The sequence below is a fragment of the Calidris pugnax genome, unplaced genomic scaffold (genome assembly GCF_001431845.1).
Source record: "Calidris pugnax isolate Ruff unplaced genomic scaffold, ASM143184v1 scaffold20, whole genome shotgun sequence".
In the NCBI taxonomy this organism is placed as follows: domain Eukaryota; kingdom Metazoa; phylum Chordata; class Aves; order Charadriiformes; family Scolopacidae; genus Calidris; species Calidris pugnax.
Genome location: NW_015094510.1, coordinates 28,497,583 through 28,513,559, shown reverse-complemented (window position 1 = coordinate 28,513,559; position 15,977 = coordinate 28,497,583). Strand labels below are relative to the sequence as shown.

The following is a 15,977-nucleotide window of genomic DNA, read 5'->3' as shown; positions in this document are numbered from 1 at the left end:
GATCTGTAACTACTCAACAACTGAATGATATTTATTCAAAATGGCAGAGACAGTCCCTGCTTCTCAAGGACAGTGACTTCCGTTTCCAGGAACCTATCATGGCTCTGCGCACGGTAATTTTGGAGATATTGCTTGAAAAGGAGAATGAAAATGCCAAAAGGGAATGTATTAAAGACATCCTGACCAAACATCTAGTGGATCTCTCTAGATTGGCAAGAACTGCTAAAAACACACAGGTAACAAATTCCCAGAAAGATCAATGATGGATGTTTAGTTTTTTAGTTTATAAAAGAACTTCATTTTTTAACATATAGTAAAGATTAACTGTCTTTTAAATTTATTCAATGAATCAATTAGTTGGAGACGTAAACTATGTAGACTTTATTAATAAATTATATTTATGGGCATGTTTTCTAAATTGTGGTCATAACTGTAAGCTACTCTATGAGGTAGACAATATAAAAATGAAATTTTTAGTGAATAATGCTCTTGTAGCTATGTTACTTTATTTTGGTGCAGTTTTATATACCCAGCTTTCATTTGCATCACATTGCTGCAGTGTTCCAGAGTAAAACTTGAGAAAGAACCTCTAAAGGTCATTTAGTCCGACCTCCCCGCAGTCAGCAGGGACACCCCCAACTAGACCAGGTTGCCCAGGGCCTCGTCGAGCCTCACCTTGAATTTCTCCAGGGATACCTGGAGATCCAGAGAACCTCCGCAGAAAATAGTTCCAGCTAAACATATAACCTGGAAAGATGTTTAACAGTTCACATGTGCAAACCTATATTAAACTTTGATTTCAGGAAGGTTCTAACTCTGTTCGTGAATAATGATGAAGTCAGTAAGCAGCTGTCTTTGATTTCATAAATTTGCAAGGTTTACTCAGTGCCTCCAGAATTACTTCCTCATGAGTTTTTTATCTCATGCCTGCCCAGCCACTAACACTGTGGTGATGAGTGTCCTGTGAGAGCCTCAACAGAAGTTATTTTTTCACTTTGATTTTTAGTTACAGAAAAAGATTAAAATCGGGGTGCCATATTTTGGAAGGATTAGAAGGTTCTGAAAGACTGAGCCATTGTGTTTCTGAAAACACTATTGTTTCAGCCCCTTCAGCGTTGTAGGTCATATGCAATCTTTGGGGCATACTTCTTGGCCTTATCAGTATTTCAAACCGTGGGGTGATAACCCTTTCCTTTTGGCACATAGTTAGTTGACAACACTAAGTGTCTGGATGGAGGAAGGTCTTTGAGGAAGCACCTATAAAGGCTTTTCTTCCTCTTTGGTGCCACTGCCATCCATCAGGAGAAGGACGGATGCCGTACAGAATCACCACACCATGAATCGAAGTACTCAAACTTACATTGGCATTTGCAGGCATTCTTACGTTTTAATTGTCTACCTTGCATATTTAAAAGTTTGATTGATTTGGTTATTGGTTGGACAACTTGTGAAAATACACTTTAGTTGCAATATTTGACATTGTTAAAAAGAGTTTGCTCTTTGTGCTGTCATAATGATATTAGATTGCTAAATAATGAGGATATTACTTCACCAGTGATGGGAGTTAAGAGGTAGGCATAGGGTGTTTTTCTTACTATTTTCTTACTTATATTTTCATACTATTTTTTTGTGGTCTCTTAGGATGAAATAATAATCTCTAAGCAAAAATTATAAATCCATTATTTCACTAGGCACTGAATGTAGAATTTCTATACCTTATACCCGCAAGTAATTTAAAATGTTAAAGACTGATACTTTATTTGGGGGTTTATGAAGTTTAATTCCATAGTCTCTTTTTATTGCAAGTCAGGCTTTTCTGCAAGTCTGTAGAAAAATAACTTCCATCTCTTTGCTGCAAATAAATTCTTAGCATTGGATAGGCAGAATATGCTGTACAAGTAGAGCAAATGAAGATGGAATTAAAAAAGAAAACTTGCTGTGAGATACATGTATTTGACTTACAGAATTGTTTATAAAGGTTTTTTTCAATTTCAGATTCCAGAAAGAGCTATGTTTCAGATCAAACAATACAGTCCAATGGGACATGGAGTTTCTGAGTGGCAACTAGAAGAAGCTCAGGTTTTCTGGGCTAAAAAGGAAGAAAGTCTTGCACTGAATATTCTTAAAAGGATGATAAAAAAGTTAGATGCAGATTGGTTTCAGGTATATGTTATATAATGTATAAACTTATGGGAATTAAATTATTTAAGATCCGATTTCCACTTCCTGAAGTTTTCTCTTGGAAGAAAATTGAAAGGATATCTGCAATATTACTAAATCTGTTTTGTACTCTCAAAACGTCTGAAAGCAAAAAAATCTGTATTAGCAAATCTTATTGGGGTTTTCAAAGCGAGTCTGTGAGAGTGGCAGATGTTAGAATTTGTTATTTGTTATTTTGCCTCCAGTACCACCACTGTGAAATATATAGCTTTGTAAAATCAGAAATTATTTCCCTTCATAAACAATTAATTTATTTTAAACAAAACTGTTAAATAGAAGTGTATCATCTTGTTCTGTGACAATAGTTGAAAAACCTAATGGCCAAGCAGGATTGCAGGATTGTTTAGGCAGAGAGTCATACAGTCAGTTAGGTTGGAAGCCTTTGCACCTTCCAGTGTTGTGTTTACCTTGTCCACATAAGGAGGTTTTGTATTTTCGCAACCTATGATATGAGACCCTTCAACATTTCAGAGTCAGCTTTGCCCTCTTGATCAGGTGGTCTTTAATATGTACCCTATACTGGAAGTACTTTGGAAGTTTGTCCTACTATACAGTTAAAGCTGAACTTCCAGTCTGGAGGCAAGTCCTTTGGAAACCTCCTCCATCATCTTTCCAGAGCACTTTTAACTAAATTTCCATTTCTGTCTTAAAAATTTAATGATTGCACATAGTTAACAGCAATTCCTGAATGTTTCCTATGGAGTGTGTTACGGTACTTCAGACTAAGTGGGGATATTCCAATTCTGGAAACATACTGTGAATTTATTTAATTTTTAATTTTATTACATTTTCTGATTGTTTATTCTGTTTGTCATTGCTCAGGCTCTCAAATATTTAAAAATACGTGCTGTCCTTTCGTCTAACGTAGAATGTGAATGTGATTTAAGGTTATTGACTACTGTAGATGTGGATGGTAAATGTCTCTGTAGATACATCACATCTAATACACCCAAATGATTGAATTATATTCAGGGTTTAAAAGCTTTAGAAATTGCTTATCTCATCTGTAAAAGGTATTTTTATTTGATGCCTCCGTCTCTTTTTTTTTTTTCCCCCAAAACTTGCTTTCTCAAAGGTTGAGAATGATCCTCACCTGAAGTTGATGTACACAGAGTGCCTGAGGCTGTGTGGAACCTGGTTAGCAGAAACATGCTTGGAAAACCCTACGGTCATCATGCAGAAATACTTAGAAAAGGTGCATGCAGTTTCTGAAATGTGCAGTCTTTGAGATAATGATGTGCTAAAATATGATGTTAAAATGTCAAGTAAATTTTTCAATGCAGCCTTTGTTTTTCTGGGTAGAAAACATGGTTTCTTATTAAAAAATAGTTTCACATGGTATTGCGTAACACTGTAATCTTAGAAAATATTCAGAATATGGCTTTACAGAATTCACAGTGAATCTTGTGTATAATATTGGCTTAGAAGTGCAGTGATTACAACTACTAGTCCAGTTTCCCTTTCCTATTCCACTCCATCCCCATCCTTTCCTGCTTGGCACAGATCATTCACTTACCATGTTTTCAGTATGAGCGTTATATTTGTAATATTCTCTTTGAAGAATAGAACACATTCTAGTGTTTCAAAGTACTGTTTGGGTTTTTTTTTTAACACTTAGTCAATAGTAGAAATATTTTTATTCATATTTGTCCACCCTGCATTTCTATATTTCATGCTAATTTGTGACACTCCACATAGTTGCTTTTCTCTGTTACTCTCTACATGTTTTCTTCACTTAGGTGATTTGAATCAATGACTCTCACATATAATTTCCTTTTGGGCACTTTTTGGACTGTCTTCTATATTTTTCTCGCCATCTTATGATATAAGATTGTAAAACTTCATGCTTAGTTACTCTAAAAGATAGACAGCTGTAGGAGACTCCTGTATGGTTATTACCGCTGTTTCATACAGGATAATCTTTTTTTGACTGCTTGCACTGAAACACTCCTCAGAGATTAAATTCACTCAGGAGAAAGATAGTCAGCCTGGTAGGCTTTATTTTGTATGCATATATATTCCATCATAGGCAACATTAAATAACATGCCCAAGTGGATGATCCTTCTTGAGTAGCAGGGTTGGACAAGATGACCTCCAGAGGTCCCTTCCAACCCCTACCATTCAGTTTTTCTGTGATAACAGTTTAACCAAGTCTAGGCAGCACTGTTAATCTGACTGTCAGTCTTATCATTATTGTAACTTCCCATTTAGGCTGTGGAAATTGCTGCAAGCCACGGTGAAGACAGCAGTGATGAGCTGAAGAAAGGAAAGATGAAGGCTTTCCTGTCTTTGGCTCGTTTCTCAGATAATCAGTACCAGCGAATTGAGAATTACATGAAATCCTCAGAGTTTGAAAATAAGCAGGCGTTACTGAAGAAGGCCAAGGAGGAGGTCGGCCTCATCAGGGAGCGTAAAGTCCAGACAAACAGGTGAGCGTTCCAATGGAGAGGTGGTTACTGGGGGGCATCAAACACTCCATCTCTACTGATTCTCTGGGAAGGGTTACAGCGTAGGTCTCATCTCTGCAGCTGAGTTGTGCCTTCTCCACAAAACAGCGGCCAAATCTGTAGTGCTTATTACAAATAGTTTCTGGACTGTGCCTGGATGTGGTCTGGGATAGCGCTAGGTCGTGTGGGCCAAAACTAAGCCAAGGTGTGTTGCAACAGTTAAACAGCATGGATGATTATGGGCCAGAATTCACTTGTATTCTCTGCTTTTGTTTAGTTTATTTGACTCAGAAAACATGAGAAAGTAAAAATAAATGAGTTTGAGATTTTTCTCCATTACTGATTTGGTGAAAGAGCAGAATTCCTCTTAATACAGAATTCTTAAAGGTTTAGTAAAAGCAATTTTAAGTGAATGGAAAAAATTGAACTTCAAGTGTTGAAACTGAAGTCTTTGCACAAATTATCTGTACTGGATATTCACATTTACGCCAGTATTGAGATTAAATCACTAAAAAGAAGAAAGATGACTGAAAATTTACTTTAGAGTGGTGGGTCTGTGTGGACATACACCAAAGGAATAGCTCCCACAATTTGGTTTCGTAATTGTTTATTTTACTGTTCTTCTACATACAAAAGAAGTTACAAGGATGTTAAATTAGTAAGAGAACTAGGGATGGCCTTGGTGTGAGTTCATTAAGAGATAATTTGTTGTTTAAAAATAACGTCTGTTTGCATAGATACACAGTGAAGGTTCAGCGAGAACTGGAGCTGGATGAATGTGCCATTCATGCCCTGACTGAGGATCGCAAACGTTTCCTGTGTAAAGCAGTGGAGAACTACATCAGCTGCTTACTAAGTGGAGAAGAACATGATATGTGGATCTTCCGACTCTGTTCCCTATGGCTTGAAAATTCTGGAGTTGACAAAGTCAATGAAATTATGAAGGTATATGCCTGCTGTTGCTTTTCCTTATGCTTTGACATTAAATTACCCATCTTTGGTCTCTTTCTCCTCCAGTTTCTAGAAGATGAATTATGCTATGCAATATGCTTTCTTATGTATCTCCATAATTTTTATCTCAAAAATTGCTTTTTTCAATCATGATTACTCATCTGCTAGTTTCTCATCAGACCACTGTAAATCTCAATGCATTTTAATTTAACTTAATTTAATTTAGCATTTTAATTTGACAAATCAGTATGATTAAGCGTATTTCATGATCTTTCACTGTTGTCACCTTGTTCTTCACATACCTTGGATACTAGACATAGAATCACAGGATGGTTCAGGTTGGAAGGGACCTTAAAGATCATCAAGTCCTGCCACGGGCAGGGACACCTCCCACTAGAGCAGGTTGCTCAAAGCCCCATCCAGCCTGGTCTTGAACCCCTCCAGGGGTGGGGCATCCACACCTTCTCTGCGCAACCTGTTCCAGTGTCTCACCACCCTCACAGTAAAGATCCTGATACCTAATCTAAATCTCCCCTCTTCCCATTTAAAAGTTGCCCCTCATCCTATTGCTCCACTCCCTAATATGGAGTCCCTCCACATCTCTCCTGTAGGCCCCCTTTAGGTACTGGAAGGCCCTTGTAAGGTCTCCCAGGAGCCTTCTCTTCTCCATGGTGAATAGCCCCAAATCTCTCAGCCTGTCCTCATAGGAGAGGTGCTCTAGCCCTCTGATCATCTTTGTGGCCCTCTGCTGGGCACGTTCCAACAGGTCCGTGTCCCTCCTGTGCTGAGGACTCCAGAGGTGGATGCAGTACTCCCAGGTGGGGTCTCATGAGAGCAGAGTAGAGGGGTAGAATCTCCTCCCTTGACCTGCTGGTTACACTTCTCTTGATGCAGCCCAGGATACATTTGGTTTTCTGCTGCCAGTGCGCATTGCCGGCTCATGTTGAGCTTCTCATCTACCAATACCCCCAAGTCCTTCTCCTCAGGGCTGCTCTCAATCCATTCTCTGCCCAGCCTGTATTTGTGCCTGGGATTGCTGTGACACAGGTGCAGGACCTTGGACTTGGTTTGGTTGAACTTCACGAGGTTTACACGGGCCCACCTCTCGAGCCTGTCCAGGTCCCTGCAGCCCGTCCCTCCAGTGTGTTGACTGCGCCACACATCTTGGTGTCATCAGCAAGCCTGCTGAAGGTGCACTCAATCCCACTGTCCATGTTGCTGACAAAGATGTTGAACAGCACTGGTCCCAGTACGGACCCCTGAGGAACACCACTCGTCACTGGCTTCCACTTTGGAAAGTGAGCTGTTGACCGTAACCCTTTGAATGCGGCCAACCACCGAGTGGTCCATCCATGAAATCCATGTTTCTCCAATTTTGAGACCAGGATATCATGCAGGACAGTGTTAAATGCTTTGCATAAGTCCAGGCAGATGATGTCTGTTCTTCCAACATCCTTCAGTACGTTATTCTAGTATATGTTATATATACTTCTAGGTGAAAGGATATGCTTTTAGATTGTCTGTATAACATAGTAGCCAGGGACCAGGAAAATTCTCATTCTCAGGCTGGTTCTGTCAGTTCTAGAACCGTGCAGGAAACCTGTTAATTTTTACCTGAATGATCTGTTTATAACAGAGATCTGTATAATTTAATTCTTCACTTTGTGATATAATTAGTGTTGAAAAATAGAAAGTGTTCCTTTACTCTCATTTTTAACACACAATTGTTTCTTGTCTTATCTAGATTTTAAATTTTGTTTTTATTAGGATTGTGTCTTTCCAAAGAATTTAGAAATGAATTCTGAATCAATCTCTTCGAGCTTTGCTCTAGTAGAATAGAGAATAGTACTTTTCTTATGAAGGACTTGTAGCATTCCAGAGGCTTGGACCAAGATGCTGTTATAGTCAGTGGATTGCCATTGGATCACACAGCAATGATTACTCTCAGTTTTTAAAAAAATACAAAACCAAAAATTGCTAGCCCTTCCCTGATATGGTAGTACCTGGCATTTTATGATTAATTTTTTTTTTGGTGTGTAGTACAGCTTTCTAACTGAATTTTCTCTGCTGCAGAAAAATGCAGAGAAGATCCCTTCATACAAGTTTCTGCCTCTGATGTACCAGCTGGCTGCTCGGATGGGAACCAAGATGATGGGTGGTTTAGGATTTCACGAAGTTCTGAATAATGTAATTTATGTTTTTCATATCTAAAGATATCTAGTGTGGCTTAGTTGTGCATACTTATTAACAATATGTATGTTCCTTTGTGCAGTTATAGCTAAATGAGTTAAATGAGTGATGCAAAATCAGTGTAGTGGGGGAAGAGGGGGAGAAGATTAGGGGCTTTTTTCCTTGCTACTTACTGGATTTTCTTGTTGTATAAGAATAGTCTTACGCAGGTATTGGAATATACTTTGAATGTATTTTAGTTGTGGAAATACCATCTAAGTATTACTTTTTATTTCTTATTAGGAACCTTAGAAGTTCAATAGAATTAATAATGTTAATTAAGTACATTTTTTTCTTCTGTACAGCTTTCAATGACAGGATCTTTTTGTTTTTCCTCACAGCTAATGTCTAGAATTTCACTGGATCATCCGCATCATACTTTGTTTATAATATTAGCTTTGGCAAATGCTAACAAAGATGAACTCCTCACAAAACCAGATACAATAAGAAGAAATACATTAATTAAAAATGCACCGAAAGAAATCTCCCAGCTTGATGAGGTGACTACAAAAAATTCTGTTCTATTAATCATATTCAGTCCTTTCATTTTGTTAAAAAATGAAAAAAAAATATGTCTAAGGGTACATTAATGTAGAGCTCATCATCTGACTTTTGTTAAGAAAGAGTAGGAGGGGAAAAAAGTGCTTTTAATATTAAAAAAGACTTCTTTTGTGCATACATTGGCAATTATTATTGAAAGAAGTAATTATGGGGTTGAACAAAACGTGGTTAACATTTCCTGCAACAAATAGCCCTAATTGTCGTGAAGAGTTTTGTGATAAATGTCCTTGATGTGTGATTCTGTAAAAGGCATTTTAGATGCAACAAAAACCTGAGTGGGTTTACTGTTAAAAGTACGTACTGATTTGAGTATTTTTTTCTGCTTTGAGCGATAACATCTGTTCTAGCCAAGTATTTAGCCTTGTGCTGTATAGCTTTTGTTCCTTTATGTGACCTTTATATGTTAGAAGCCGTGACGATGGGTAATACTGAACTGTGGCTTCATGTTAATGTTGTTATTGCTTAATTTTTATTGGAACCCGTCTTTGGAATCATCTCATATCTGGATGAGCACCCCTTCTTTCCCCCATCACTATGGACCTGGCACAGTGGTTTGTCGTTACCCTCCTACCCCCAACACCGATACAAGTTTTCACCACATTTTTATGTGGCTTTTTTTGGCCTTTCTTTCAGATTTGTAGTTCTTTTGTGGTCCCACCATTGGGAGTAGGATTATGCTCAACTCAGCTGAGTCTCTCAGAGTTAGACACGGAAGGGACACATGGTCAGATTTTTGCCTTTTGCATAAAGGCTTTTTCTTCAGTTGGGAGGAAATAACAGAAGCAGAAAGGTGGCAGAAGAACATCCAAAACTGCCTGTCCCTTCTTTTTCTGAAGAATTTTGCACTTTGCCTGGACAGATTTGCTCCCTCTCCATCCCCAGTAATATTTTACTTTACTCTTTATCTCAGGTTAGACAACACAGAACTTTTCTTCAGATTATTTCTGTTCATATCACAAAGGGCTGTCCGTTACTGCAATTTTCTCTGTTTTCATAGGATGTGTCTCACTTGTACTTATTTCACTGCATGTTATGCTGCATCTTTAATCTTACAAGGTGTAGTTTGCAAGATCTGATATTTGTATTCTGTTGGAGTTGTTTAGGACAGAATGAAGGCTGCTCGCAACATAATCAATATCGTCAGAAGGAGGAGAGCTGATATGGTTAGAAATGTTGAAGCACTTTGTGATGCTTACATCACCTTAGCAAATCTAGATGCTAATCCATGGAAATCTAAAAGAAGTAAGTCTTGGGAAAATTATCTTTGTTATAGTGAAGATATATTTTATTTTCTTGGATGAAAAAGTATATTTCTAAATATTAATATTCGGTTAAAGTAAATACTATGCTAGCACTGTGTCCTATTTTTGATAAATGTAGAACTGAGTCTTGATTAAAAGTCATAGTAATTGACTTGCACTGTAAGGTTCAGACTTTCTGAGTATGAAACTCCAGAAAACTCCAGTTGTCCTATGGTCATCTTCATCAGCTCTACAGAAGTATGCAGTGAGGTTTTGGGCCCCAAAAGCAATGTAAGCTGTTTCTTGTGAACTTTGATGTGTGTTTATGGTTATGAATTTAAAAATATTAATTCATTTTAATTACAGAAGGAATAAGTATTCCAGCTGACCAGCCAATTATTAAACTGGAGAACTTTAAGGATGTTGTTGTTCCCACCATGGAAATTAAGGTGACAAGTTAAAATAAATACGCACTATAGTATCAAATGAAAGAATCAACTTCAAATTTGCAGCCAGGGCATATATCTCTTTATCAAATTCCCCATGTTCTTTACAGGCCAGCCTACCAGCAGGTACTTTCTGTCAGGTGGGAGATGCAGGGTGAGATGGCTTCCTTAGGCTTTAGAAGACCTGGACTCCAAGTCTTATGTTTTCTTGGTATTGGCTTACTATATGCAGATGGCTTTGCCACTGTTACCACTGACTAATTGCTCATTATCAAAGGGGGTGATGAGCTACATAAATCACAGAGAGGATTTGGGAATCTGAGTCTCCTATTTTGTAGGTGCTATCTCAGAGTTTCAGGGAGAAACTGTCCATAAAAGTGTGAGAATTAATAGATATGGCTCTTCTGCTCTTCCTAAATGGCCAGCTTCTATGTTTTTACCATTCAGTGAAGGTGAATGATCCATTCCCATTAGTGTGAGTGGTTGACTGGATGGGTGCGTAGGTGCTTATTCTTAGCTGCTTGTTGGGAGAGGCTGAAATGGTGTCAGAGCCTGTTCCGTGGAAGTCTGCAGCACCACGTCCTCTCTACCAGCGAGGTGAACAAGGAGGAGTCACACTCACTCCTTTGCTCACCTTATTTTTGTAGCCTTTGTAGGTATTATTCTTGCAGATGATGGAAAGCTCCTATTAATATTCGGCATATAGTCTGCTAACAAGGTTTGCAAACAACTCATTACCACTTTCTCTGAATGAAGTAATATTTAAGAGGTAATATTTGTATTAATTTTAAACTTACTTGTAATTTCAGGTGGATCCCACAGGACAGTATGAAAATTTGGTGACAATAAAGTCTTTTAAGCCAGAATTTCGCTTAGCAGGAGGCCTGAATCTGCCTAAAATAATAGACTGTGTGGGATCAGATGGTAAGGAAAGGAGGCAGCTGGTCAAGGTGGGTTCTGTCAGTTGTAATGATGTCTCAGAGACTTGGCATCTTGCAATTTTTTTTAAGTTCTCACATCAGTTTTCTCATGTATTACTTCTGTACCAGAGCAGACTTTTCACGGTTCAGTGTAAGTTTTCTCCATTCAGGAATGTTTTAATACAGGAAATTACAAAGTAATAATAAGTAATGTAATAATAATTATAAAAATAATGTAGTAATAAGCAATAATATTAAGTATTTTTGTCATTCTCTTTCAACAATGCATGTAATATACAGTAGCTTCCCACACAGCTACCAGACCTGTGACTTGCGTGGTCACGTCTCAGCAAGTGACCTGGAGTGTACAGTAAATAAAAGCCATCAGTATTTTGTGTTAAATACCTCCTTTTTTCTTTCTTCCCCATATAAAAAGAGACAATCAAAACCATGCACACAGAAACACAAATCTCAAAAAAAAAATTGATTTCTCTTCAACCTCAATTGATTTCATTCTGTCTTTGAATGTAAACATTCAGCAGCTGCTGGGAGAAATCTGTTTTGCTGTTAAGTTATTGAGGTAGTTTTGAAAGTTTTAAAGAGAAGGATGAATGACTAGATCTGCACCCAAGAATCAGAACCACAGTACCAGCTGATGCTGCTTCAGCTGGGTGCTGGGTTGCTAAATACTGCGAATGAAGCATCTGTTTTTTAAAAGGGGACCATAAGGCATGTAGGTTGACTGAAACCTTAATCAAATAACATTTGTCAAAAAAAAAAAAGAAGAAAAAGGTAATGATTTGAGTTAATGATGGCTCTGCTTAAGCAGCTGAGCACTATTAGGAAACCAAACACAGAGAAAACCCAATTGTTAATTACATTTTATTACAGGTGATGATTGTGGAAAACTAACTTGTGTTTTGTGGAATTTTTAAAAATATTTTTATAAAGTTGCTGAACAAGAAGTTGGATGCTGGAAGGTGTTCTTTAACTTCTTTTCCTGTTTATGCTAAAGGGACGTGATGACCTGAGACAAGATGCTGTTATGCAGCAGGTTTTCCAGATGTGCAATACGTTGCTCCAGCAAAACACTGAAACACGGAAGAGAAAATTAACCATCCGAAGATACAAGGTAAACCCAAGGAGCTGCTGCAGCAGAGGAGGAAATGCTACCAACAAAGAGTATTTCTCCATTCTCCTCTTTTTAAGCCAAAGACAATATAAAAGTGCATTTATTTATGTGTTCTTAAAATAATCACTCTTCCTTAAGGTATGGAATAAACAATTAATACAATTGAATTATTACAATTACAACACTTATTACAATTAATTTTTTTCCAAATCCTTAAAAAAAATTCTGACACCCAATATATATTTAAATATTCTTCAAAGATTTCTTTATATGAACTTAGAACTGAAAGAAATTATCATGCACTGTCCTTGAATTGTAAGCTGCTAGTCATCAAACTTGAGCATACAATTTTGTTTATGAATTCTCATTAATTTTAGTCTAGTGATATTCCTTAATTAATTAAGAATTAATTTTAGTCTTGCAGTATTCCTTACAGTTGTATCCAGAAGTCACCATCTGGGGTCTGTTCATGCTGAAATTGAGTTGCAGAACTGTTTTTGTTGGAATTGGGAATATACAACAATAAATTCTTACTGCAAATGCAGAAAATGTATTTGAACAGGAACTCTCTCCTCCTCCTCTTTTATGTGTTTGAGACTATAATAATGTGTCGAGGTGACCTCTGAATAAGTACTCTCTAAGCAAAAGTTCTTCTCTTTGACAGATGAGAAATGTGCACTCCAGAATCTCTAAAGGAGCTTATCTGAGTTGCTAGCATAGTGTTAACAGTTCACAGGTGGAGTTAGTCACATTTTTTGAGTAATTTTCAATGAAGACTTAGGTTCTTATGTGTGTAAAAATGAGTGAGGGCAGGGAAGAAGAGACTAGGAGTTGCATTATGAGGTAAAGATACTTTTGTAAGGAAAGGAAATTGAAAGAGACAGGCAGTAGCTATTTCCCTGAGGACAGGAGATCATTCATTCTGCTAGTTTTGGCTGCTACAGTAATTGAGGTAACTATTACTGCAGGTTTCAAAGTGAGCGACTGTTCCCTAGGGTGGGAGGCAGACCAAGACAAGCCTAATCTGTTCACGCAGCTACCACGTCTTTGGTCCAGATGTTACTTTATGTGCAATTCACAGAATGCTTGTATTATCCCCTTCAAGCACAGCAAGCTGTTGGCAGGCACAGGTAGATACCGACATGATGTGCACAGTGAGTAGAACCATGAAGTTGTGCTGAAGTATCTATTGGAAGGTTCTCTGAGCTAGCAAAAAAATTGCAAGTATTTGGCAGAAAACCCTTGAGTGCATTTTCTGTATGTATACATGTGTATTTAAAACGTATATTGTGGTCACCTGGATGGTTTGGTCTTTTGTCTTTGGGTGCTTTTCCATAGCTGTGTGTGTACCCCCTTCCCCAGGCAGCGCTGGTTTTGTTTCCGCAGGTGGTTCCCCTTTCCCAGAGAAGCGGGGTTCTGGAGTGGTGCTCGGGAACAACGCCCATCGGGGAGTTCCTCGTCAGCCCCGAAGAGGGGGCTCACAAGAGATACAGGCCAAAAGATTACTCCAGTTATGACTGCCAGAAAATAATGACCGTGAGTCCAAATAACTAAAATAAAAATACCTGGTTCATTCCACTCCTCTTTACTGGAGAGGTGGAGATTCACAGAGAATGATATATATACTATAGAATCATAGAATCATTGAGGTTGGAAGAGACCCTTGGGATCATCGAGTCCAACCATCTACCCTACTCTACAAAGTCCTCCCCTACACCATATACCTCAGTACCGCATCTAAACGTCCCTTAAACACATCCAGGGATGGTGACTCAACCACCTCCCTGGGCAGCCTATTCCAATGCCCGACCACTCTCTCTGTGAAAAATTCCTTCCTAATGTTCAATCTAAACCTACCCTGTTGGAGCTTGAAGCCGTTCCCTCTCGTTCTATTGTTAATTACCTGTGAGAAGAGACCAGCATCTGTGAGAAGATACCAGCACCAACCTCTCTACAGTGTCCTTTCAAGTATAGTATATATACTATACTTTTAGTATGTAATAATGAATATAACCAGTGGCGTAGAATTAATAGATCTTCAGGCTTTTAGTTTAGTTTAGTTTAGTTCCACAAACCACCTCACCATACGTTTATAAAATTGCAAACAGGTTTACCTGTTACTTTATACAGCCATGACTGTACAAGAAATTATTTCCTTTTAAATCTGTATAGTATTAACAGGATAAAAGTATATTTAGTGTTGGCTTTGCACGGCTTTGGCATGTGAATGAGTGACTTTCTGACAGTGAGGGGAAGCCATCAGATAAGCAAAGGTACCAGAACAGGGTGCAAGGAGAAGTGTCTCCTAACAGGATGCATTTACCTCTACACACGTATAAAATACATATATCTGGTGAACCACAGAAGTGGGGGTGTGGGTTTTTTCATGTAACTCATGACTTGTGTATGAAAATAGAATTGCTTAGTAAAACAGTTAAATAGGTGCATTAATAATTGCTGTTAAAAATACATTAATTCATAGATCAGAGAAAGAAAGGAGTGATAACAGCATTTGATGGGGAGGGGAAGTAGAAAGGAGGAATGTATTTCTTTCAAAGGAAGAGGTAATTTCTTTCCAAAGCAGTCACGGGGAAAACATTTCTTATGTGTTTCAAGGATGCACAAAAGAAACACTTTGAAGAAAAATACAACATATTCATGAAAGTCTGCGAGAATTTTCAGCCTGTGTTTCGTTATTTCTGCATGGAAAAATTCCTGGATCCAGCTGTGTGGTTTGAAAAACGACTGGCGTACACTCGCAGTGTGGCTACATCTTCCATAGGTATTATATTGGATTATTAACACTGGCTTTTTAGATCATGTGAGCAAAGAGTTTATACCATTTCAGAGGTAATGGCAGTTCTGCTTTTGTCACACATCAGAAAAGGGAGAGTAGGGGGAAAAAACTGCCAGCAAGAACACCAGCATTATTTTTGTAATTAAGATTTCTGATTCATTCCTCTCCACCCCCCTTTCTGCAGTAGAAAGACAGAATGAAATTTTGTGTTTCTTTGTTTTATATGACTGTTTGTATTTTTAGGTTCTGGTAGGTTTTGTTAAAGTTTCTGCCTGACTAATTCTGTTGTTTTGAATGAAATGTATTCATTTCATCTGTAGCTTCAAATGGTTTACTTGAGTTGAAAAGCTTAATCTTTTACTTTCTTTGTAGTGGCATCATTAGCCATGGCTGAAATGGTTATTTAAACTCTGGTGGTTTTCCTTCGATTTTTCTGTCTTACTAAGGGAATATATGTGCTTGGATTGCGGATTTTCTTTGGATGACTCAGTTCGGTATTGAGTCCCTGGAAGACATTTGATAGTAGGTTGTATACATTGCAGTAGATCCTATTTTAGATCATAGAATGGTCAATGCCCCTGCCATGTTGTGAACATGTTTTTTATACGCTCCCTTTTTTAAAGAAACAAAAAAAAAAGAAGTACATCTACAGTTGAGCAGAATTTAGATGAAAGATTTTTGTAGGAGTGCTACTGCTATCCATCAGCTAATAGAAATCAGTAACAGGTATAAATTGCAACACGAGAGACTTAGTTTTGATGGTTTCTATATTTAAGAACAGTAAAGCACTGAAATAGGCTTACATGAAAGATCTTAAAATTTGTAATCACTGGAGATTTTTAAAACTGACTTAGATGAGAATCACTCAGGAATTGTTTAGGTGTCGTTGAACTGCCCCGACTGAACTGTGTCCAGTCCTGTTCTCTGGACTACATGATACTGTGAGTTTAAAGGTTTTCTTAAAAATAGTAGCAATAACAAACCCTAATTTTATTATGCACTTGCTTTTTATCTTTTTTTTTTTTTTTTTTT

At 37.8% G+C, this 15,977-nt stretch overlaps 1 protein-coding gene across 1 annotated transcript in view; it reads left to right on the top strand.

Annotated features, from left to right (window-relative positions):
* The window catches only part of ATM (ATM serine/threonine kinase), a 71,863-nt gene that overhangs the window by 51,082 nt on the left and 4,804 nt on the right, over positions 1-15,977 (top strand). Inside the window, exons 46-58 of the mRNA XM_014966141.1 lie at positions 2-236; positions 1,996-2,163; positions 3,296-3,415; positions 4,433-4,650; positions 5,406-5,613; positions 7,693-7,806; positions 8,190-8,348; positions 9,513-9,651; positions 10,017-10,099; positions 10,906-11,046; positions 12,032-12,148; positions 13,535-13,684; positions 14,765-14,930. Of these exons, the coding sequence (XP_014821627.1) occupies positions 2-236; positions 1,996-2,163; positions 3,296-3,415; positions 4,433-4,650; positions 5,406-5,613; positions 7,693-7,806; positions 8,190-8,348; positions 9,513-9,651; positions 10,017-10,099; positions 10,906-11,046; positions 12,032-12,148; positions 13,535-13,684; positions 14,765-14,930 (2,018 nt within the window). The remainder of the gene's footprint in view (position 1; positions 237-1,995; positions 2,164-3,295; positions 3,416-4,432; positions 4,651-5,405; positions 5,614-7,692; positions 7,807-8,189; positions 8,349-9,512; positions 9,652-10,016; positions 10,100-10,905; positions 11,047-12,031; positions 12,149-13,534; positions 13,685-14,764; positions 14,931-15,977) is intronic.